The 21,696-nt window shown below is 43.2% G+C and overlaps 4 protein-coding genes across 7 annotated transcripts in view; 2 read left to right on the plus strand and 2 right to left on the minus strand.

Annotated features, from left to right (window-relative positions):
- The window catches only part of LOC126563912 (adenylate cyclase type 3), a 29,789-nt gene extending 17,655 nt beyond the window's left edge, over positions 1–12,134 (plus strand). Inside the window, exons 7-18 of the mRNA XM_050220705.1 lie at positions 773–900; positions 985–1,143; positions 2,029–2,167; positions 4,695–4,796; positions 5,119–5,420; positions 5,625–5,712; positions 7,591–7,707; positions 8,904–9,099; positions 10,268–10,340; positions 10,512–10,584; positions 10,705–11,013; positions 11,083–12,134. Of these exons, the coding sequence (XP_050076662.1) occupies positions 773–900; positions 985–1,143; positions 2,029–2,167; positions 4,695–4,796; positions 5,119–5,420; positions 5,625–5,712; positions 7,591–7,707; positions 8,904–9,099; positions 10,268–10,340; positions 10,512–10,584; positions 10,705–11,013; positions 11,083–12,081 (2,685 nt within the window). The 3' untranslated portion in view covers positions 12,082–12,134. The remainder of the gene's footprint in view (positions 1–772; positions 901–984; positions 1,144–2,028; positions 2,168–4,694; positions 4,797–5,118; positions 5,421–5,624; positions 5,713–7,590; positions 7,708–8,903; positions 9,100–10,267; positions 10,341–10,511; positions 10,585–10,704; positions 11,014–11,082) is intronic.
- LOC126565597 (60S ribosomal protein L34) overlaps positions 1–21,696 on the minus strand; it is a 364,763-nt gene that overhangs the window by 319,655 nt on the left and 23,412 nt on the right. The window lies entirely within an intron of this gene.
- On the plus strand, positions 14,537–15,651 carry LOC126560473 (uncharacterized). The gene is made up of 3 exons (XM_050216431.1): positions 14,537–14,993; positions 15,062–15,392; positions 15,450–15,651. Exons 1-3 carry the CDS (start codon positions 14,537–14,539, stop codon positions 15,649–15,651), a joined length of 990 nt encoding a protein of 329 aa, XP_050072388.1.
- LOC126565291 (adenylate kinase isoenzyme 1) lies at positions 16,254–19,781 on the minus strand. Of its 2 annotated transcripts, XM_050222454.1 has the most exons (6): positions 19,690–19,778; positions 18,437–18,571; positions 17,841–18,115; positions 17,676–17,760; positions 16,518–16,667; positions 16,254–16,346 (listed from the first exon to the last, which is right to left on the minus strand). In XM_050222454.1, exons 1-6 carry the CDS (start codon positions 19,690–19,692, stop codon positions 16,260–16,262), a joined length of 735 nt encoding a protein of 244 aa, XP_050078411.1. In that variant the 5' UTR covers positions 19,693–19,778; the 3' UTR covers positions 16,254–16,259. The 2 variants fall into 2 exon arrangements, with proteins under 2 accessions (XP_050078411.1, XP_050078412.1); XM_050222455.1 differs by lacking the exon at positions 18,437–18,571 and having other exon boundaries at positions 19,690–19,781.

A 21,696-nucleotide genomic window follows, 5' to 3' on the forward strand; every position in this document is an offset into this window, starting at 1 on the left:
GTTTGAATTTAATATATTTGATAATTTTTTTATAATTTTTTATTATTTCTTTTGGATTTCTTACACTTATGCAATTTTTAATTTGGAACAAAATTACGATATGATATTAAGTAGCTGCTTATAGTTTATAATAGGATGGTAGATGGTTTTATACTTCTATCCATCACTGTACATTGAACGGTCTTTAATTAATTCTTTGTGCGTGGGATACGGGTTGAACTTTGAAAGCTACAGAGCATGAAGCTTTGTTGTGATATTAACAATCAATATCAGTTTATTTCTTTCCGACTTAAAGTTCTTGTTTTTCACTAACTTTTCTTTATTTTTTTCTAATACTGGCTAAAACATCTAACATTTTCGGATGGGAATTTTTTTCTGCTATCTAAGACATCTGACATTTCAGAGGCTTTTCAGAACGAAAACATGACATTAAATGTCCAATGTGCATTCAGTGTAGCAGACTCTCCCGGATCCGGAAGTGTATGGAAAAAGCATTACGTTTCACTCTCCGTTTTTCCACCTTCAACCCTCACACGCCTTCAAGTGAGATCAGTGAAAAGTTTTTCCCTTACGTTTTTGCCTCTCATCTTCATCTGATGCTCAAGCATTAAGACCAAGAAGTGGATTGGAACTAGTTGGACAAGTAGACTTTTATGAGGACTTTGACGAACTTTGCACGCTTGGGCCATTCTTCGCCCACACACACACACACACACAATTCCACAGGAACATCGTCTGCATTTTATCCCTCCCTATCACTCTTTCTTCACAGAAATATCAACAGCTGAGGATAAAAATTCTTGGCGATTGTTACTACTGCATCAGTGGAGCCCCCGTCGAGCGGCCGGATCATGCCGTCCTGTGTGTGCACATGGGCCTGTCCATGGTGAAAGCGATCAAGTACGTACCCAATCAGCCCCATTTCACCACACGCTCGTCTTTTTTCTCGCGGAAGCTCTTCTTACTGAACCCCGTGTCCCACAGGTACGTCCAGCAGAAGACAAACTCACCGGTGGATATGCGCGTCGGCATACACACCGGAGCAGTGCTGGCGGGTATTCTGGGCCAACGGCAGTGGCAATTCGACGTTTACTCGAAGGATGTCGAGCTGGCGAACAAGATGGAGTCGAGCGGAAAGGCTGGGTAAGAACGGGCGCATTGAGGGAGAAGAAAAAAAGAGAATATATTTAACTTCCTCCCCCATTTTTCGCTGGTGGGTCCTAGTGGGTGTGTGAGTTCAGGAGTGGATATTTGAAGAAAGCCTTGGAAAAATCTGCATAATCGTACCCCCGGAACGGATCGTAAATCGTTCCAGGATCGATTGGCTTCATGAAAAATTGCTTCAACGAAAACCTTTTTTGGTGGCTCCAGCCCCAACGATGGATGTTAAAGAACGATTTCTTCCTCTACAAAGATCAATCTACATTAAAAGACGTTAAGAAAGATTTGTTGTAAGCATGTGTCGAAAAGAGAGAGAGGAAAATAGTTCAAATGCTATTTCAACACTTTTTTCTCTATTTTTATATCCTTTTTTTGCTTTTCGTAATGGTTTCCATTAAACTTCTTATCTGAATCAGGAGAATTTTTTTTCGTACGCTTGTACCAGAACGTTTGTAAATACTTTCTTTTCTTCTACAGAAATACGCTTCATTTTTGCTTTTAGTTAGACGTTTTACTTCTTTTTAAAGATGAAAGACCAAATTTGCTATTTCATTTTCAAGTTCTCCTTATTTTTCCTTTCGCTACCTAAACTCCTCTAGCTTAAGTTTACGAGCGCAGTATAACAGCGAAATAGCTTTGCAAAAGAGAAGAAAAAAAAATGAAAGAAGCAAAAAAAAAGGCATAGAGCGTGATTTGCCGTGTCGATAAAGCTCCCTCACCAAGTGAAAAGGAAATAATTCCAAATGAAAACTCATCATACCATACCACCATTTACGATTTTTCGCTTCCCTTTTATATTTTCTCTCTCTCTCTCTCTCTCTCTCTCTCTCTCTCTACTTCTTTTTCCTTGCTCCTTTCTTTACGCAGCCGTGTCCATCTGTCGGAGAAAACGCTCGGCTTCCTTAATGGCGAGTTCGAGGTGGAGCCGGCCTATGGTGAAAAGCGTGAGGAAGCACTACGAATAGCGGGCCTTAAGACGTATTTCATTACGAAGGTGCTTAAACCGGTAAGAAATTATTATACACACATAAGTTGGGTTAAAACTTTCGCATCGTTTGCTCCAAAGGTGGGGATGGGGGGGGGGGGGGAGGGCAGGCCAGTTCGTGCGTGTTCATAAATATGTTTACGGTGTGGCACCATCACGGTCGAGCTGAAATCTAATCACCGTAAGCACGCATGAAGTTGGAACCGATTTATCACATTTCCCATTGGGCGTGTGTGTGTGTTGATGCTGTTAAAACTGCTACTGCCAGCTTTTTGACACCAAAGTAACGCAACATCCAAACTTCCTTCAGTGTAGAAGATGGGCAAAAAGTGTGTAAATCTTCCTCTCACAAAAAATTACATTCCTTGGAAAGCTGACGATGGGCTGTAAAATACTGCTACTCCCTTTCCGTTTTTCTACGTCTAAACTTTATCCCATGCCAGAGAGCTTGAAGTGTGCCCATTATCGAGGCACTGGCAATGCTGTTAGCGGAATTTGATTTCACATTTTCATTCAACCATCAATTGATTCGATAATGCTTTCGACACGATCCCGAATGCGAAAGCGCGCACACAAACATCGCAGCAAGAAACTGAAGAGAAATGTATGGTTTTGATGGAGTGCTGAAGCTATGGAGCTTTAGAAGATTTTTTTTTTTTTGCTTGCTTGCCATCAAGTACCTCAGCAAGACAAGGCTAAACGAGAGGAACACAGCAATCTCCCGATGGCTCGTCTTGCAGAATTTATTGAACTGGTGTGAATTGGAAATATTTTGTTTTGCCACACTCCAACAGCTCTAGAGACACACCGCCCAGTGAGGGAACTGTCTTGAAGTGTCAACTTGGTCTCAAGCTTTTGGAGACGGTACTATCTTTTGGTTCATTTTGAAGCAAACCAATACAATCATTCAATCACGCTGTACATATCCCGTGGACAAATTTAGAGCTTGAGCCTTGAGCTATGGCGGAATGGACGTCTTAACTTGTACGTCAAATCACAGCCCCAAACAAAAGGTTAGCCCATGCCTGCCATTCCCAGTGAGTTGTTTCTTTTCGCTGCCAGAGTGTGTGGTTCGGGACAGCCAGGCCAACTTGCCACAGATTACTGCCGGTACTGCCGGAGGGCATATTTATTGTCCGCTTGACCGTCCCAAATCACCGACGTTGACACAGGCCCACCGAGACGACCTTAAACGACGACGACAGGCTTAACGACGTAAGCGGAACAGACAGTATGTGTCCCGGGAGACAGTCCTGACGTTCAGTCCATTAGTTCTCATCGAGAGCATTCGGTCTCGTGTGCTTGGCAGTGCCGCACAGTTCATGATTAATGCAATTACGTACCAAGAAAAGCATTGTCACCGTTGTCGCTGGTCGTTGCTCTGGAACGGTTTACAAGTCATCCTACCGGTTCCAAGGTCAGGAAGTGATGGTTCCTTGAAAGGACAGGAAGGAAAAACATTACACTGGATTTATTCGTGCCCGGATGATAGTTTCGGGAAATGAGGACAAATAAATGATATTTTGTCAAGCAATTGTATTCAAATATCCGTTATTGTACCATTTGCATAAATTTAGGCGTTTCCTGTATCGAATTTCACTGAATGGTATTTAACAGTATACAATTCTTTCAACAAACTACCTCAAGTTAGGCATGAATGGTTTGCATTCCTTCCGATTAGACCGGTCAAGAAATTGTGATAGGCGTTTGATTTTCATTTAACAACGTCGAACCGGAGCCATTTGAAGTTAAATTGATAGCTTTGCCCTTCATAGACCAATTCCCACCGCAAAAACCTGCTCAAATCAGCTAGATAGTTCTTACACTGGTGAGAAAATTTAATGAGCGTAAAAATATCACTCGTTTTGTGTGAATGTGCTCTTTGTTGATTATAGATTCTATTCCCAGAATATTCTATTTTTTTATTCTCTTAAAGTATGCAATTCTCATAACAAATCACTGGTAAAGATAGTAACAACTGGTAATCAGCCAGAGTATATGTAAGTTTATAAAACCTGTTGACAAAATCTCCCTTAATGATATTATTAAGCGAAATTCATAAAAACAATACCTCCAAAAAACATTTTCTAGATAGTTTTGTCAATTTAGGAATTACCTTTATGATTACATTGAAACGATATTCTTGCGTTCAACTTCTGGCATTCAACAGATGTCACGAAACAAACATACTTTTATACTCTCTTGAGCATATTTCCCATGAATCAAATTGAACAGAAATTAATCAACACATGATTCAAGAATCAAGGAACAGTCTCATTTCCCTTCGCTCTAACTATCATCCCGACCAGCATACCGTCAATAAAAGCGTGACGTTTTGTCTATTCGCAAGAAATTTAATAAATCCCTCTGTTTCGCAATTTTCAACTGCTGTGCGTCGCTTTGGGAATTCGCCCATAAAACAAAGCACTGTCCAATAAATATGAACCTTCGCTCATCTCCCTTACTGTCAGTCAATCTTTTCCCGAAAATGATGCTGACGGCTATTGTTCTTATTTGTGTTTTCCCGGTCTGCCCTGCCCTGGCTTAGTTCTGCCCATCGGAGCACAAAAATGGTTCGGCCGATCCGAAGGATGTGGTCATCGAGGCGGACGGTCCGTCGGAGATCCTCCGCGATGAGGACGACCCGAAGGTAAGCCCGCCGTAGCGGCGGAATCGTTGGGCAATTAATTTTCATTGCAGGTTTCCATGAATTCTCGCCCTCCGTTCCCGTGGCTTCGAGTGGCAGGGACTCTTGAACGAGAGATCTGCCTCACACTGCACTCGTTGACTATTTGGAACAGGCGTTATCTTCCCGGAACGGCTACAATCGCGTTCTGTCCATGCTCTCCGGGGTGGTGTATTGCATCGTTTTTCCCTTTGTTGCCGTGTTTTCGAGCAAACGGTGGAACGGCTTTGTAGGCTCCCGAACTCTCGGAGGTATTAATTCTCGGTTTCGTTCTTCGCATCCGCAGGGTGCCAGCGAAGCGAATGGCGTTGGTGACGAACCATCAACACCGGGCACGGACGACAAAACGGATGTGCTGGAGGACGAGCAAGCGTCCGAGGACTACAAGATGCGCCTTCGCAAAGAGCTCGTCAGCCGGGACGGGCACAGCGAAATCAGCAAGGATACAACCGTTTTCCTCACGTTCAACGACAAAACGCACGAGACGGCCTACAACGAGTACCGGGAGCCACACAGTGCGGTTCCACTGCTGGCCGCCCTGCTCGTGCAGCTCGTTGCCATCCTGTACGCTCTGCTGGTGCTTCCAAGGTACGTTGCCGGCACACGAATCGACTTATTTGTCGCGCTTTTTCCTCCTTTTTTGTGGAGCGACTTTAATTAGCTGCGGAACCAACATTTCCGGCCCATACTGAGGGTGTTTTGTTTTTTTTTTTGCGAAACCTGGGGTATATTTTTACGACTTTTGTGACTGTACTTGTGTTCATCTTGTATTTTTCGTTTCGTTTTTCGCAGGACGGCGGTGCACTTTGAAATTGTGATACCGCCGCTAGTGATTATTTTCGTGCTGGTGTTCATCTCCGTCGCGGAAAGTCTAACCGGGGTAAGTATCTGGTTCGGGGGTTTTGTATGATTTAATAGGTGAGAAATTGAATGAATGGCAAAAGCTTAATTGATGTCGCGTAGCAAATGAAAATTGTCACCTTAAAATTCCTGTCGAAAAAATAACAGAATGCGCCTGAATTGCTGCAATTAAATGTTAAATAAATGTTTGGACTGAAATTTTCCTCACAATTTTGATGAGTTTTTCATCGAATTCGAATGAAATGATAATGAACAAGTAAAATGAACTGAAGCAAACTAAAAAATCGTTCCCAACTTCCACAACAGCCATTCCGTTGCCTGCTCGGAATTGCGATTATTTTACAAACTTCCACTTACCGTTTCGGAATCTGTCCGGTGGGAACTTCCACCAATATGCTCATTAATTTAAAATCAAAGTGACCGAACTGTCGTCTAGAAAGGAAATCGAAGCGCTGGAAAGGAAAATGCTGGTCTCATAAAATCGAACGATTTAAAACTTTTCCTGTCGTAAACTTTCAATCGCTTTCGCGTTATGCTCCATATCTACGTGCTGCTACCATATGTCGTTCGCTGGTACGCTTGATATCCGCGAGCTGGTTAACCTCAGCTTAGTCGTTAAGAAGGGAACATCTCGAACAAGCAACAACAAAAAAACACGACACAAGAAATTGATATCGAATAAAAGAGCCACCCAGACAGGCACACACACACACACGCTACTAACGATAAATAACGATTTCACACCACATCGAGCGTCGGCAACAAACGGCGGTACACAATCGTTTAACGATCATTTGCTACGAACAAAAGTGGTGGCGGAAAGCGTTGCGTGTGTAAAACATGGTTATATTCGATAGGACCCGTGCTCATCCCGACTGTTGACAGTAAATAGTAGTACAAAACGGAAAACCGACAGCCGGACATGGGTAACTTGTTCTCATTTTCGCGCTACACATCCTTGTGCACTATGTACTTTTTTTTTTAGTTTCCTCGATCGCTCTGTTTCCCTTCATGGTACGAACAAACTGACAGCCTTTGTCCTTAACGGCGGACAGTATGATTATTCGTTCCGTTTTTTTTTTTTTTCAATTCTTCTCCGGCTGCGCTTGCTCCTATCGCATACAGTGCAGCGTGTAATTTTTCTTGCGCCATTTATCTATTCAAACATCTGTGCCTGTGAGTGGTTGTGTGCGTGCGTGAGTGTTTGAAAAGCGCAGTAAAAATTGAGCAACGTTTACAGTAAACGAGCTAAAGCGTTGCACCAAACGAGCACATATAAATCATCACCCGGCATGGATGGTGATGCGCGTGGGATATTCTTTGCATATTACTTGCAAAACGTTCAGCTGGCCGCCAACGAAACGAATGAAAAACATGGAAAAATAATTCACTCAAATGCAAATCGTAACGGTCGTGTGATGGAAAAAGAATACTTTTCCAACACTCCCAACCTACCATCACGTTGCTCACTCGTCCTGTGAGCTTTTCCCAGATAGATCCTTCTCATTCACATTCACAGCAGCTGACATGGAATGAATACACCAGAGAATGACTGTAGTATGGTGATTTATTTCACTTTGCTCGCCCTTCTTTTATGTTCCTGTACACTGCTGCTCTTTCGTTCGGTTTCTGTGCAACTGATCAAAACCCGTCAGAAAAACTTGCATACAAAATAAGTCACTACCGCACTTGTTCGTGGCACGCGGTGCTGGTAATCCTGTAATAGAATTTTCCCACCCGGACTAGAGCTTAAGCATTGTAAAGCGACACCACAGGGAATTATAGGGCGATTTCGCTTTTATTGCATTGTTCCACACTTTACATTCACGTCCGAAGGGGTGACACAAACCCCTTTTTTAACACCTTTTTTTTTTTTGTTGCCTCCTTTCGTTTACAGATGCTACCGGCATTCATCACGCTAAACAGCAAACGATACAACGATAGCACTAGCTTACGGAAATCGACGGCCATCATTATCGTCCTGCTGCTGGGCGTTTCGAACGTGAGCGACATGGTAAGTAGCGGGCTATTCGGGCTTTGCGTGCTTTACCATTTGCACGAGAAGTTAATATTTACCCAACACGCCGGTGTTCAGTGGTGTCGCCGGTGGTCGATATACGCGTATTTGGCTTTTTTTTTGTTTTTTTGGCAAACGGTACGAAGAAAGTGATCTCCACGGGATTAGAATTTAAAACTGTTTATCTAACAAATCTACCGAGATTTTGGTTGTCCTGATACTTGTATCAGGGGATTATTCCAAGTTTATCGATCAGTTAAAATCGGATCGGTGTTAGAATCAAGATAGACAGTTTTTACAATTTTTTCTGAATATTTAAATATTTTGAATATGCGATTACTCCTTTATAAACTCATCACTCTAAAGACGTATCAAGGTTTTTTATCGTTTTAAGATCGTGTTTTTAGTACGATCATTTTTGAATTCCTACAGTTTAGATTTACTAGGAAGTATACAAAAAAGCATACACCTGAAGGTTTGCATTTTTTTTACTCTTCGTGTTTCCCAAAGATTCTGAAGAATGTAAAATATTCCAAACTGAAAACAATAAGTGTTTACACACAATATAACCATTGAAGAATTCTTCAACGATAAAAGTTCATCAAATACGTTTGCTTACACTCGAAAGAAAATCCAAAATCAAAATAAGCTAAATAATTGCATACTTTTAGGCTGAGGCATTAAAAACACAGCGCAATCGATTCTATTCCTAGAAGACTATTGAACCTTTTGCCCTTTTTTATTCAGCTTAATATTCATTTCATTTTTTGATTTTAAAAACAATAGAGAGCGTTATCAAAAATGAATATAAAACAGTGTTTGCTTGAACGACATAACCATTTACTATTCGTGGACGACACAAAAAATTGAACCTGTCTACTAATTGTACTTTTAAATAACTATAGTCATAAAGCAAAGGGCAAGGTAATTCGCCTTTTATAACGAACGGTAATCCTTCTGAGCAACAGATTTAATTCTAATTATACGATCGACAACCCTTTTCGATGAACTCAACACAAAGCTACCAGTTTTGTATTCCATCCTTATCATCACATATGGATCATACGCTCAAATCACTTCTCACTATCACTTTCTTGTTCTATTTCTCTCTCCCTCCCTCGCTCTTGTTCTGCTGGACGCGTTCGACACACTATGCATACTAATTCCGGAACCAAAAACCCACTTTCGTCCAGCTGGCATCCTCATACCGGACACCGCTAAGCCTCAACATTACCAACGTATCGTTCGCGTCGACCGAGATGGAACCGTCGAGCGTGTGTCTATTCCCGTCGTACTTCAGTAACTATACCGTTTTAATACTAATTGCCACCTCAATCATAACGCAATTATCGCATCTCAGCAAAATTCTATTAATGATCATCATAACCGGTAAATACACAGCCTTTTCTCAAGCTTATGCTTTCCTCCCTTCCCTTCTCCAACCCAGCTCTCCTGAAACCGCAAGATGATGTTTGTCAGGTCACATTCACACACGTCATTTGGTTGCCATTTTAAGCATCCGGACGTGAGGACATGATTCTCGGCGGAATTGGAAAATCGTCAAGTGCCTCATAAGCACCGATTTGCCACAAATCGTCGTACACTGTGCGCTCGGGTAGCTACCGTACCAATTGTCTGTGCGGTGCGGTGGTGTGGTTATATGCAGTTTGATTAAATTTATTCATATCCTACTCTGGACGATTTCCTGCCCGAAGGAGAAACCTTGCAATATCGGCTGCATTGAACGGGATGTGCCTTCGAAGCAATGAGAAACCCCCAAGACCCAAGAAACCCAGTGCCAGTTTTGCAATATTCAACAGTTCCTGCCATTGTTCCTGTGTGGTGAACTGTAAAATGTCTTCCAAGATTGAAACGCTCCCACTGTTCCTCCGGCTTCCGGTGGGACTAACTATCCGTCTTCGAAATCCCTTCTAACGTTCCCGGGTATATACACTCTGTGTCCTCTTCCAGCGTCTTGTTTTACATGCTTCCTTTGATTGCTTTGTGGCAATTACTTTGCAAAATCCTTCACCGTGTTCTACTTCCATCACTACGTAGACGTCAATTGACGTCGGGTTTTTGCATTCTCCAAGTGGTAGCGAAAAGGCAAACAGGGATTTATACTTGTGCTGAATAATTTCTGCTGACCATCATTAGCACAAACTAATTAAAAAGTAATAGCTTTACGGGACCAGGACCGGCCTAGCCTACGCTTTGATTATCTGCCAACTTTCTGTGGCGGTTTGGTTGGTCTGAAGCAGACCGGAGCTTATTCACGACCACACTAACCCTTCAATGGGGTGCCTCAACCCGGGCCAAGGGGAATCCGGCTCATGCTAATCGTCGTGAGCTATGAGAAAACCTATTTAACTTCTTGACTCATCATGCTTTCCTTGTTCCTTCCGGTGGAGTTCACCGTGCCCTCGCTTAGCCCACCTGTTCCAGATAACCAACCAAGCGTATAGATATCTCGACTCGTACGACCAACAACATCTGCTGATATTGTTTTATTCTATTTCTTCCATCTCGGCGAACCTTGGAAAACTTGGTGGCACAGTGATCCATTGCTACGTGAATATCTTCCACCTGGACGAAGCATTCCGAAACGAGGACTTTGGCATTATGAACGTGTATGTATAGAAGAAAAAACCGGGGAAAAAGATTTTGGTTTTCATATGTGGGTGTGTGTGTGTCATTCGCGAAACAAATACCTTTTCAGTATCCACCCCAAATATCTAATGTCCCCCGTGCCAGTGGTAGTTAGTACTAATTGGGACTTTTGTTTCTGTTCTCTTTCACAGCTTTCCACTACGGTACACACTGTCCGCGCTGCTGGTGGCCGTCACGATAGCGCTTTCCTTCCTTGCCAGACACGTAATGATTTGCCCTTCCCAAGCTAAGCATTAATCTCCCTCGGAGTTTCACTAATTAAGGTGGTTGTTTTCTCTCTATTCTTTCCGGTTTTTTCGCGGCGCCCACCACGGAACGCCTTAGATCGATAAAGTAGATCGTGTAATATTCATGTGGAAGACGGAGGTGATCGATCAGAAGGAAAAGGCAAGTGACATGCGGCGCCGGAACGAGGCGCTCGTCTACAACGTACTGCCGATGCACGTTGCCGAACACTTTATGGGCAATCGGAAACGGTCGCACGATGACCTATACTCGCAGAGCTACGCCGAGGTGGGCGTCCTTTTCGCCAGCATGCCCAACTTTTCCGACTTTTACTCGGAGGAAACGGTCAACAACCAGGGGCTGGAGTGTTTGCGCTTTCTCAACGAGGTCATTTCCGACTTCGATGCGGTAGGTTGATGTTGAATCCATTCAAAAGTACATTGTACGCGCATGCTGAATGTTTTCGCACACTTCCAGCTGCTGGAGTTGCCACAGTTCCAGGACATCATCAAAATCAAGACAATCGGATCCACGTACATGGCGGCGAGTGGCCTAAACCCGTCCCGTATCGTCAAGCCGGAAGATCCCGTCTCAGTCCGGTGGGCACATCTGGCGCTGCTGGTGGAGTTTGCGCTCGAGCTGAAGAAAGCGCTGCAGGGCATCAATGAGCAGTCGTTCAATCATTTCGTACTGAAGATGGGCGTTAATCATGGACCTATTACGGCGGGCGTGATTGGTGCCCGCAAGCCGCACTACGATATCTGGGGCAACACGGTGAACGTTGCGTCCCGGATGGAAAGTACTGGAAAGGCTGGTGCAATCCAGGTGACGGAAGAAACGTGTCAGATTTTGCAAACGTTCGGGTACACGTTCGAACAGCGTGGGCTAGTAGCTGTCAAGGGTAAGGGACAGCTGATGACGTACTACCTGCAGGGGAAGATCCCCCGACCAGCAGGGCCAACGGCATCACCTATCCTGCAGAATGTAACAGCCATGGAGACGGTCCAGGAGGTGGACGAATCGAAGGAAAGCCCACCAGCACTGGCCCCACCAACCACCGACGGATCTTCACCTGCCCATCAACTACACTCGATGTCCTCCAGCACCACCAGCCCAAACAGTGTGCGGCTCAATCAGGAGTACGTAGAGATGAAAGCGTCCAACAGTAGTACGACAACAGCGGTACAGGAGAGCACCACCACCAAACAGCAAGCAAGCAGCACGTTAACGGTCGTATCGGAGAAAATGACCACCATCTCCAGTACGAGCAGCACTAGCTCTACCATCGAAACGACTGTCAGCAAAACGGCGCAATCGAGTGTTAGGTCGTCGACGCTGTTCAATGGAGGTGAGGCAACGCCGGTGGACGACAGTGACGCACAAACACCGTTGCTGGAGGGCAAGAACAGTACCAACTCTAGCTCGAACCACTTTGGCGAGGACGAAAAGGATGCACTGCTGGAGAATGGCTCCTAAGGAGTGACAGCGTCTCCCAGGACTAGCACCACCTTCTTTGATAATCGCGTAGTGTATAGGGTAAGCTTTAAAGTTGAAGACAAACCGCAGTGAAATTTGGAAATGACTATAAAGAGGAAGATAAATTATTGTTAGAATTTCCACTATAATTCACGCCATTTCTAGTCGAAACCAAAGATTTTTATGTTCAGGTTTGAGAAATGTTTTGTTGTGTATCGTTAGCTAAATCAATTCACTAGTCAAAACACATAATTTACTCTTGTTTGGAGCAGATTTACTAAAAAAAAAACGCTTGTTGGCACCTCCGAAAACTTTGTTACATTTGCATTGCTTTAGATGGTTGACCCGAAGAGATGAGTTGACCGGTGTGTTTATTGGAAAGAAGATCTTGTGAAACGAAGATTTAAAAGACTGCCAGATACTGATATATACCTACTTTAGTCATTTCTATCCCTCTCTATCCATCACCTAGTAGTACTTAAGTACAAAGCATTCATTCGTTAGGTTTTAAATGATCACATTTCTGTTGAATACAATATTTATGCAGATATTATTAGATATTTTTTAGTACAAAAAGAGGCTTTTTAACTTACTCAAATGATATTGCACACGGTGCTCTGTGTGTGAGTAATGCATTCCACCGATAATAAGTAAACACCGCAACATGGCGACGCGTTTATGATACGCTGGCTCGTTTCTCCAACCAGCAACGCACACACTATTTTCTTTACTTTTATCACAACGCATTAGTAATTTTACGTAACGAAACTTGGAAACAACATATCTTATTACATTAATCGAAGACGATCGTAGGCACGGATCAATTGCACAGACCTTGTAAGAGAATTATTTACTGCTGTATTTTTAACCTAATTCCCAAATTAGGAAGATATATTTTCGTTGAATAATATACCATTGTTTAAGAAAAAATGCTTTGTTTTAAATAAAGTATAAACGAAATGAAACACCAGTTTTCAATGGAAACAAACCACAAAACAAACAAAACATCTCGGTTAATAAAAAAACAACCAAATTGGCAATAAAGAAACAAAATTGTAAAGAATGAAGGCAAGATAAAGCAAGCAAAGTGAATGGAAAATTGGGTTTACACTAGCAGCATTCATTCAATGTGATTAAATCGACGCATCGACTCATTAGTATGATGTATTGTACTTGTTGTTTTTGCGCTTCATAACAAGATCGATATGTCTTAGTGTTAAGCGTAAAGTTGAGACACTTTGCCTAAGTGATAAAAACCAAATATACACAGCAAGAGTGAACGAAAACAACAGCAAAACAAAATGTAACTGCAAAACAAAATGCTAAAATCCAATCTTAACATTAAATCTGAAATCATCCATTTAGGATACGGACAATTTGATGTGTATTAGAGAGAAACAAAAAACCAAACCTTCTTAGCATACAGTCACATAATAAAAAAAAACAACTGATGTGGAGATCTCCCTTTTTTCTGTAAGAGGGAAAACCAGTGTAGAACACGAAACTATCGCGTTTACGAAGAACGATTGCGTGTGGGAATACTGCTTCCCACTTGTATGTGTGTATGTTTGTTAACAAATTTTCTTCGACGTCGTTCTTGAATGAAGATAATTCGCTTTAGCTGATGAAGATATGGAACGAAGAACGATAGTGGCAGCAGTAGTAATAGCAGTAGCATTAGAAACTAGCAATTAAAGAGGTTATGAAGAAAAAAGGAAACAAGATATAACCCCTTGAAGAAGAGCAAGGCACAACAAGACGAAATGAGTGTAGCGTTAATCTCAGTGATCAAACTGTAGCGACTATAAAAACACCAAGAGCGATCTGTCTGCCCTTGGAGATTAAGCCTAGCACCTCTTGTGACGTTACTTTTTTCTATTGAAGATGTTTTATATCAATCAATCCCTAGTCACTGTCACTGTCCAAGGATACACAGAAACACAAAACAACTTGAGTACAAAACCGATCACAAACTATACCAAATGTCACTAGCAAAACCGTAACTAGAGAGTGTCTCATAAAACGGATCGAGTACATCGGTTAGCTTCATCCTTATTTTAAGATCGATCCCATCGACTCCGAGTGTGTAGATTAATTTTGTCCTAGTCCCATGTGTACCAATGCAAGATAAAAAAGGTCACCTATTGCTATGTATGTGTGTATGTTTAAACAAAACAGAAACGAATCGAGTATAACTCGTTCTCGAATGACCCTCCCCTAGGAACACTCTGCCACGATGAATCTAATGCAGTAATAAAATCGCTGAATAAAAGACCCCCCAGTGTACAAGCGCTTTTGCTGCCTCACCGACGGGTGACACGCTAATGATGACAGCCAAGTCTATAGAAACGTCCATCACTGTCTACCAAAGTATGTCAGCAAATCATCTACTCAATGTCGGCACTAACTATAACAGCTTTACTGCTTCCAGTGTGTATCAACGCTACTCACCACTATGCATTTGACAGTTGTACTAGCAGCACTTGCTTTCTTGCACTTTCTACCAGAGGGCGCTAGCTTGCGAAGCTGTGAAATAGCCACTCGTAAGATAGTTCATCGTTTTTATCCACTGCGACACTGTCAACGTTCCAATCGCACCGTGATCGGTCTGAAGAATGTGAAAACGGTACGTGAATGTGCTGATTTTGCACGCGACAAGCAGGGTTTGGCGTTCAACTTTGCACCGCTGGATCGTAACAGCAGCAATTGGTTTGATTTGGTGAAGGAACGTGAGCAGAATAAATCCACCGTGCCACCATGGAAACCACAGCCACCGCGTGTTGCGTACAATTCGTTCGGGTTCGACGATTTTTACAACTGCCATGTGCTCGATTGTCCAGAGTATCGTAACCTTTCGACGGTTGTTAATGATACGCGATTTGATTACTACACGCTGTATGCGAGATTACTGCGTAAGTATTTTTTGAAGAATTAAAACATATTCCACAATGGCTCGAGCTCTTGGTCTTGGTTCTTGTAGCTTCAGCAAACGCCACCTGCATACCTTCGATTGGGATGTTTATTTTTTCGGATACTAGACAGAATTACTCCAACGCGTACAACTCCTGTATCACTGCTGGTGGCAGTCTGGCACACATTGCTAGTGATGCTAGAACGTTCCACTTGTCTAAGTATATTGCAACTTACTTACCGACCGGAAACTATACAACGGCAAACTCTACCAACGAAACAACAGTTGAACCTCTGTACTATGTGGGATTGAACGAGACGTTAAAGAATCGATTTTTCACCTCAGCCGAAGAACGCTTGGATAGCTTCAGCTTTCGAGCGTGGGCTCCAGGACATCCGGAGTAAGTATAGTAATTGTTGTGTACTGTTTCTGTGTACTAAAATTCTTACTCCTCCAGCCGCAATCGGCAACCGCCCAGCTGTGTGGCCCTAACCGATGAAGGATCCTGGAAAGTTTACAGCTGCATCCGATCATTGCCATACATCTGCGAGCTGCACACCTCAGGGCCAGCTCTCTATCCGCCAAAGCTGAAACGGAAATGCTTCGTCAAACGTCCTAACAACAGAAAAGCTCCCTCCCGACGAACAACAACACTATAGATAGAACTCGGCCGTTGCTTTATAGAATCTTATTTATTAGAACACTTGTTCCCGTGCGCTTGTAAGCGACAACACAACACAAAACAATCGACAACACGGTAAAACATGCATTCTTTGGCTTGAGCTAGCTAGAGCGCTAAACATATTCGCAGAACATCCAACAGTGCCTGATGGCTTATTCGGGTTTCTATTGACAAAACGACGACAAAAACATCGATTGATTGCTTGCGCTATACTAATAAAAAAAAAAGGAAAATCAACACCACTGATTGGACCACTAATTCACTCCGTTGCCGAATTCTGTCCAATCTCAAACACGCACACATTCGCTAATTTTGTCTACCATCTTACAGCTATTATTGAAATTGATAAGCGTATTTTGTTTTCTGCCCCTTACACACTATCTCGCCCCGGATGCAACTGCCTGATACGGTTCGAGATACGGCAATTTTTTATTGTGCATTGTGCGGCTCACCGGTGTGATGTGTGCACGCCGTAACGAAAAAGCGTGTCGCACGTGAACAGACGAATGATTGTGCTTGGGATGCTGGATTGCATGCGCTGATAAAGCGGACGTAACCTTGCCCTTGGGCCGTGCGGCAGCTGCTTTACTTCTTGCCCTTTAGGACTAGCAGTTCATCGATGGCTTTCTCCACATCGGCAAAGATTTCTTCCGGAGCGCGTTCGGCATTAATCTGTCCGGAAAGCAAAAGGAAGATGAGTTTTAGTCTCTCGAAGCTATCAACATGGTACTTTAACAGAAGAAATGACGAACTGGATTGCATATATTTAGTGGATTTTGCTCAGTCTCTAAAAACTATCGCAAATGCCTGAAAGTATGCAATCTTCGGTACGTAGTTACTTACCCTTCTCAGCTGCGTTGGATACTGAACCAGAATCTTTTCCGTGTTCTCGCGGAAAGTGGCAATGCGAGTCTTTAGAGTGTCCTCGTTATCATCCGCACGAACGGTGGCCGACTCGGCTGCTCGCTTCATGATACGTGCTACCAACGTTTCCTGTCAGAATAAAACATACCAAAAGTGTGTCAAAACAATCGTTTCCTAACAATGTATTTTGTATGGGGGGAAAATCCGCTTAAGAGCTTTTTTATTTTGTTTCTGAAACACGTTCCACAACCGAACACCGAACAGCTTCAAAAAGCACATCCTTTCGCTCCTTTCAAACATCGACATCCAGCTGTCAGGACGTTAATTGAAATGTTTTCGCTTTTTTAACAGTTTTTCGATCGATCGAAACGGTAAGGTCCTTGAAGGTGTGGCGTGAAGCTTCCGTTGCGACCAGGTACATGTGCAGTGTTAGTATCGTTTTTGGTATATGCACGAAAAGTTGCAAGGCGTTAGATAAGCTCCTGTTTCGCACACACCTCAAACGATGTCTACTTGGGGCGGAATGAAAATAGGATCCAAACAGTAAGTTCTTCAGGATAGCATAAAACAATAGGAAATCGCCTTTACAAAAACAAAATTTCCACTCCAGGGGTCAACCAAACAACAAGCAAGCGCCAATGCGCTTTTCGGACACACTAACAGCTGCACTAGGCAATCGCAAAAACAAGTACAAGGACGTCTCAAAGGATCTCAACAGTTTGATCAACCGGGAAGAGCTCGAGGATGAAATATTTGTACCCAACTACAGCATCCGCAAGATTAAAGCTATGATTGCTCGCGTAGTGAAGCAGCAGTTTCTTACACGTAATGAGGACGGTGATCTACTGAAGTGGGTATACGAGCCGGACAAAAATCTGGAAATGAGTCAATCGATTGCGAAAGCAGTCAAGGATCGACTACGCAACCTCAATCTGCCTCGCTATCGGATCGTGTGTTTTTGTTCTATTGTGGAAAAACAACTGCAAGGTGTACACTACAAGATGAAGTATATTCTTGATCCGTACATGGACAACTACGTGCAGTATGTGCACGATGCCGCCATCTTCTGGATAATAACGACAGCTTTTTTGGTGCACAAAGACTAAGCAGGCTCTAGCGATGATAGTTAGTACTTACGTTCGAGCACTCGAAGTACAGGATGATGTCTACCGGAGCGATAAACTTCTCGAACTCTGGTCCCTGGGCAGGTTCACGTGGATAGCTATTGTAGAGTACGGACACCTTCTTGATAACCTTTTCTGGTCTCCTTTAGTTACTAAGAATATAGCCAATGCTACTTACCCATCAATCAGATATCCAACGGTACCATTCAGTGCCTTTACCATGGCCGCCTCCAGCAGCTTCAGCACGGTCTCATTCGGCACCAGAATACCCTGCTTCATCATATCCTGCAGCTCCTTGCCCTTCTCCGAACCGGATGCGACCTCATCGCGCAACAGATCACCAGTACTAAAGTGCGAGAAGTTGTACTTCGCCACAATCTTCTCACACTGCGTACCCTTGCCGCAGCCGGGTCCACCCAGAACCCAAATAATCGGAACGTTCGCGTCGCGCATCTGTATAGTCAGCGGAAAAGAATGCGATCACTCAATGTGGGGTTTAAACCTCCAGAAAATTAGCAACATTTAGAAGTGTTTTTTTTTTCTTGTGCAGTGGATTAGTTCCAAGTACGAAACAGCCATGATGCGAAGATAGAGATTGAGAGTCCTGCTCTGATGTGATTTTTTGTTTTGGGTTTTGTTTTAAGTGCACCAAGAGCGCGCTCGATCATGGTTAGAAGGTAGGGGTAGGAAAGAAAGCACAGAAAAAATAGCAAGCGTGGTACAACACCATTCAGTGGGAAGATGTACACGGCCAACCGGCTGGGTGTAACTTACGTGGCCAACCGAGCTGCCACCAGCGTTCGGTACCTGCACCGCCGGTGAGCTGCCGCCGGATGTTGGAGCGGACGTGTTTGCTTTCTCCTTTGCCTTGGATTCTTGCTCCAGCGCCATCTGGTGGCACATAAATAACTGACCAGCGGACAGGCGTACAAAGGGAATGGAGGAAATCGAACAGCACAAAACCAACACAATATGAGAGTGGATAATACAAGAATTTGGAGAATCTAGCCAAACTTAAGGAGATAAACTAACGAAAGTCTTTCTAACGATCATTAAAAATTCAAGCAAAAAGGAAGTGATCTAACGGGGGCATCTAATGGGTTCAATTTTTCCCCACGACATTGTACCGAATGGTGATCCCGTACCAGCCACACCTAGCTCTATTTCATGTATCATTAAGGCCAAGCTGCATTTTTCAACAGCCAACAGTTACAAAAATAGTCAATCCCATCCAATAAGACAGACCGTCCACCTGCTATAATTCACTGGCAGTACCAAACAAAAGGATTCGACGGTGATTTGCTTCCGTTCCGCGCATCTGTCGCTATGATAATGAATACCGCACATTAAAATTTCACTTTTCATTGCCACCGGGGCCATTTTCTTGGCAGCCAGCAAGCAGCATTGTGAACGGAAACACGCCCCGCAGGAAACCAATGCTGTCTATTCTCGCTGTTACTCAGTGGTGGAGGTCAACAGTATATGCCTTGAAATCGGTCGACTTATTTTTAGACCATCCACTGGTGGCGTTTCGGTACCAATCGACAAACAAACCGTCCAATTCTCGGTAACCATTACCGCTTAACGTTCGGTACTGCTTAAGGTTAATGTCGGCGATCCGCTCAACATAAATGACACCTTGCCGAAATTCCTTCAGGTTCAGGGTTTCCAACTACTAAGATCGGAAGGTTAAGCTGGCCGATTATAGGGGGCGTTTTTTTTTTTTCGACTGGGAAGAAAATGCACTACCTGCCGTATTACGCAACCGTGTTGCGTAGACCTGTTGGCACGTATGGAAAGCCGCTTTACCCAACATTACCTAGCACACGGCATAGTAAGACCTCCGACAGTTTCACACCTTATTACACACATTTGTTTGTAGCAGTATTACACACAACAACTAGCTGCTAATATGGATCGGCTGATGGAAAATGAAATGCAACACGGGGAGGGGGAAAAAAACTGAAATTGTTGCAAGACGAACTCCAAACACCTCTTTGAACCGTATCACCGATACACGCACTCACCATGATGAGGAACTTTGCGAGGCTTGCTTGCTGCACGAAATCCACAAGTAATACTAACTCAAGCTCGCGTCGGCAAGCTTCTAAGCGTGCTGCTGATGAGGTTGTCCGCCGACACTGATGCACCAAACGAAAGAAGAAGAAAAACCGCGCAATTCTCTATCTCGCACAACCGAGAAAGCCGCGCAATTTGTTTGCGTTCTGCGTCTGTGTGCGTGCGTGGCGAGAGATGTTTAGAGAGCAAACATTAGGGAAGGTAAGGGTAGCTTGTTTAATTCGCTCGGACGGAAACGGCGCATACGAACGCTTGGGGTTGGAATTGAATGCGGGGGAGGGTTGAAGAGCGCTGTGAGGGGGTCAGTTTTTGTTTTATTTTTAATCAACCACGGCTCAACTAGCATCAGAGCTGTCGTATGAAATCTCACAACGCTCCCACCACACGCCTCACGATCAATTGTATTGCGCTGGGCTATTGCGTATGCACGCGAGCACTAGGCGTTACTACTCAGGAAGTTGGGTGTCTGGTGGTGAGATGGTTGTGAGCTGTTTTTGCCACCAAGTGAACGCTTCCTCCGGATCGGTGCGATTGCGATCGTACTGGACGATCTAGGCAAGCCGTGATCGTGTTGAAACGTGACACTGAAACGAGTGTTTAATTGAATAGATTATGCGCTCGAGCAGCGGGTATTAATATCACGGCTCGATGCAGCCCCTAGAGAAATTATAAGGTAGATTATTTTGAGATAATAGAGCCATAAGAATTCGTTCTAATTTGGAGGAACAATCGTCCTAATTAGCTTGAGCTTTAAAAATGCTATTAAAAATAAAATAATTTCAGTCCTTTTTCCACGCACAGTAGAATGTCACCTTGCGGATGTTTATCCTCGCAATACAAGAAATCACGACCGGAACAACGGTTTTTAGTGCATGGAATGACATAAGTTTTTCAAGGACAGCTTTTCCACCCTTGGAAAACTTTTCTCCCTAGGCGTGTCTAATGTTCCAACAAACAATACTCTACCCTTGTGTCCTATCATGGATAAAGACACAATTTTCTTTAGAATAAAGATATCGATCAAACATTCAATTTCTTTGCAGAGAGTTTATAAATCGCCGTAAATTGAGTAACTGCTTTAATCTAGACGCTTATCACTCTATGAAGTCAAAACATCCGCCATAGAATTTAAAAATGCACTCACAACACACCCCTATTCGAGCACAATGTGAAACAATTACAAAAACCTAACTACACAAGCTCTGACTATCCTTTTGTGTCGCAGCAACTACAACACACAAAAAAAGCACTCCAAATCCGTTTGTTTACATCAGTGCAGTGCAGTTACTGATGGGAGGAATTGTTGATACGCTCGTGAAAAATATACCATTCCTCGGCTCAAATATGAGATAATTCCAATGGTCATGTCGTAGCGATTCAATGAGAGTGAGAAAAATCAAGTGATAAATGAGAAAGAGAGTGACAATAGTAAACGACACGCGAGTAAAGTCTCCACACAGTGTGAAAACAGGACACAGGACACAGTTTAAAGTGGGTGAGAAAATGAGACAGTGGAGCCTACCTGATTTGGAGAATGCGCAATGGAGGCGCTTTCCATTTTCCGTTCCATTACATGTGCTGTCTAATGATATTTTTAAATCATTCATAATTTTTCTTTCCGTTCTGAAGCGTCCCAGATCCGTTGTACGCTCCAAAGATGGCTGTGGCGACTATTACTGCTACTGATACTAATTCGATAGCATTAAATAACTCACTAAGACTGTAATTTCTAACGAAAAACTGGGCTAGAAGATATGCTTTTTCTTTATTGTTCCATACTTTAGTATTGTTTGCGTCAAATAAATGCATTTTTGTCCTAGCCAAATTTTAGAAAAATGTAACTGCATATTTAAAAAATAAAAGAAAACAAAAACACTGTAGTGTAGTTTTCTACGTAGTATGATGCTACTACAATGTAAGGCCTACGATCTATCAATCCCCAACTTCAAACTTCA

This window comes from Anopheles maculipalpis, chromosome 3RL (assembly GCF_943734695.1).
Source record: "Anopheles maculipalpis chromosome 3RL, idAnoMacuDA_375_x, whole genome shotgun sequence".
NCBI classification, from domain to species: domain Eukaryota; kingdom Metazoa; phylum Arthropoda; class Insecta; order Diptera; family Culicidae; genus Anopheles; species Anopheles maculipalpis.

Excerpts from the sequence above, each read along its gene's own strand:
- LOC126560473 (XM_050216431.1), top strand. The coding sequence starts at position 14,537 with ATGCATTTGACAGTTGTACTAGCAGCACTTGCTTTCTTGCACTTTCTA. Across the intron at positions 14,994-15,061 it reads GCTGTATGCGAGATTACTGC|CTTCAGCAAACGCCACCTGC; the intron begins GTAAGTATTTTT and ends TGGTTCTTGTAG. Across the intron at positions 15,393-15,449 it reads TGGGCTCCAGGACATCCGGA|CCGCAATCGGCAACCGCCCA; the intron begins GTAAGTATAGTA and ends TTACTCCTCCAG.
- LOC126565291 (XM_050222454.1), bottom strand. Across the intron at positions 18,116-18,436 it reads GTGGCAGCTCGGTTGGCCAC|ATGCGCGACGCGAACGTTCC; the intron begins GTAAGTTACACC and ends CTGACTATACAG. Across the intron at positions 17,761-17,840 it reads GTTGGATATCTGATTGATGG|CTATCCACGTGAACCTGCCC; the intron begins GTAAGTAGCATT and ends ACTCTACAATAG.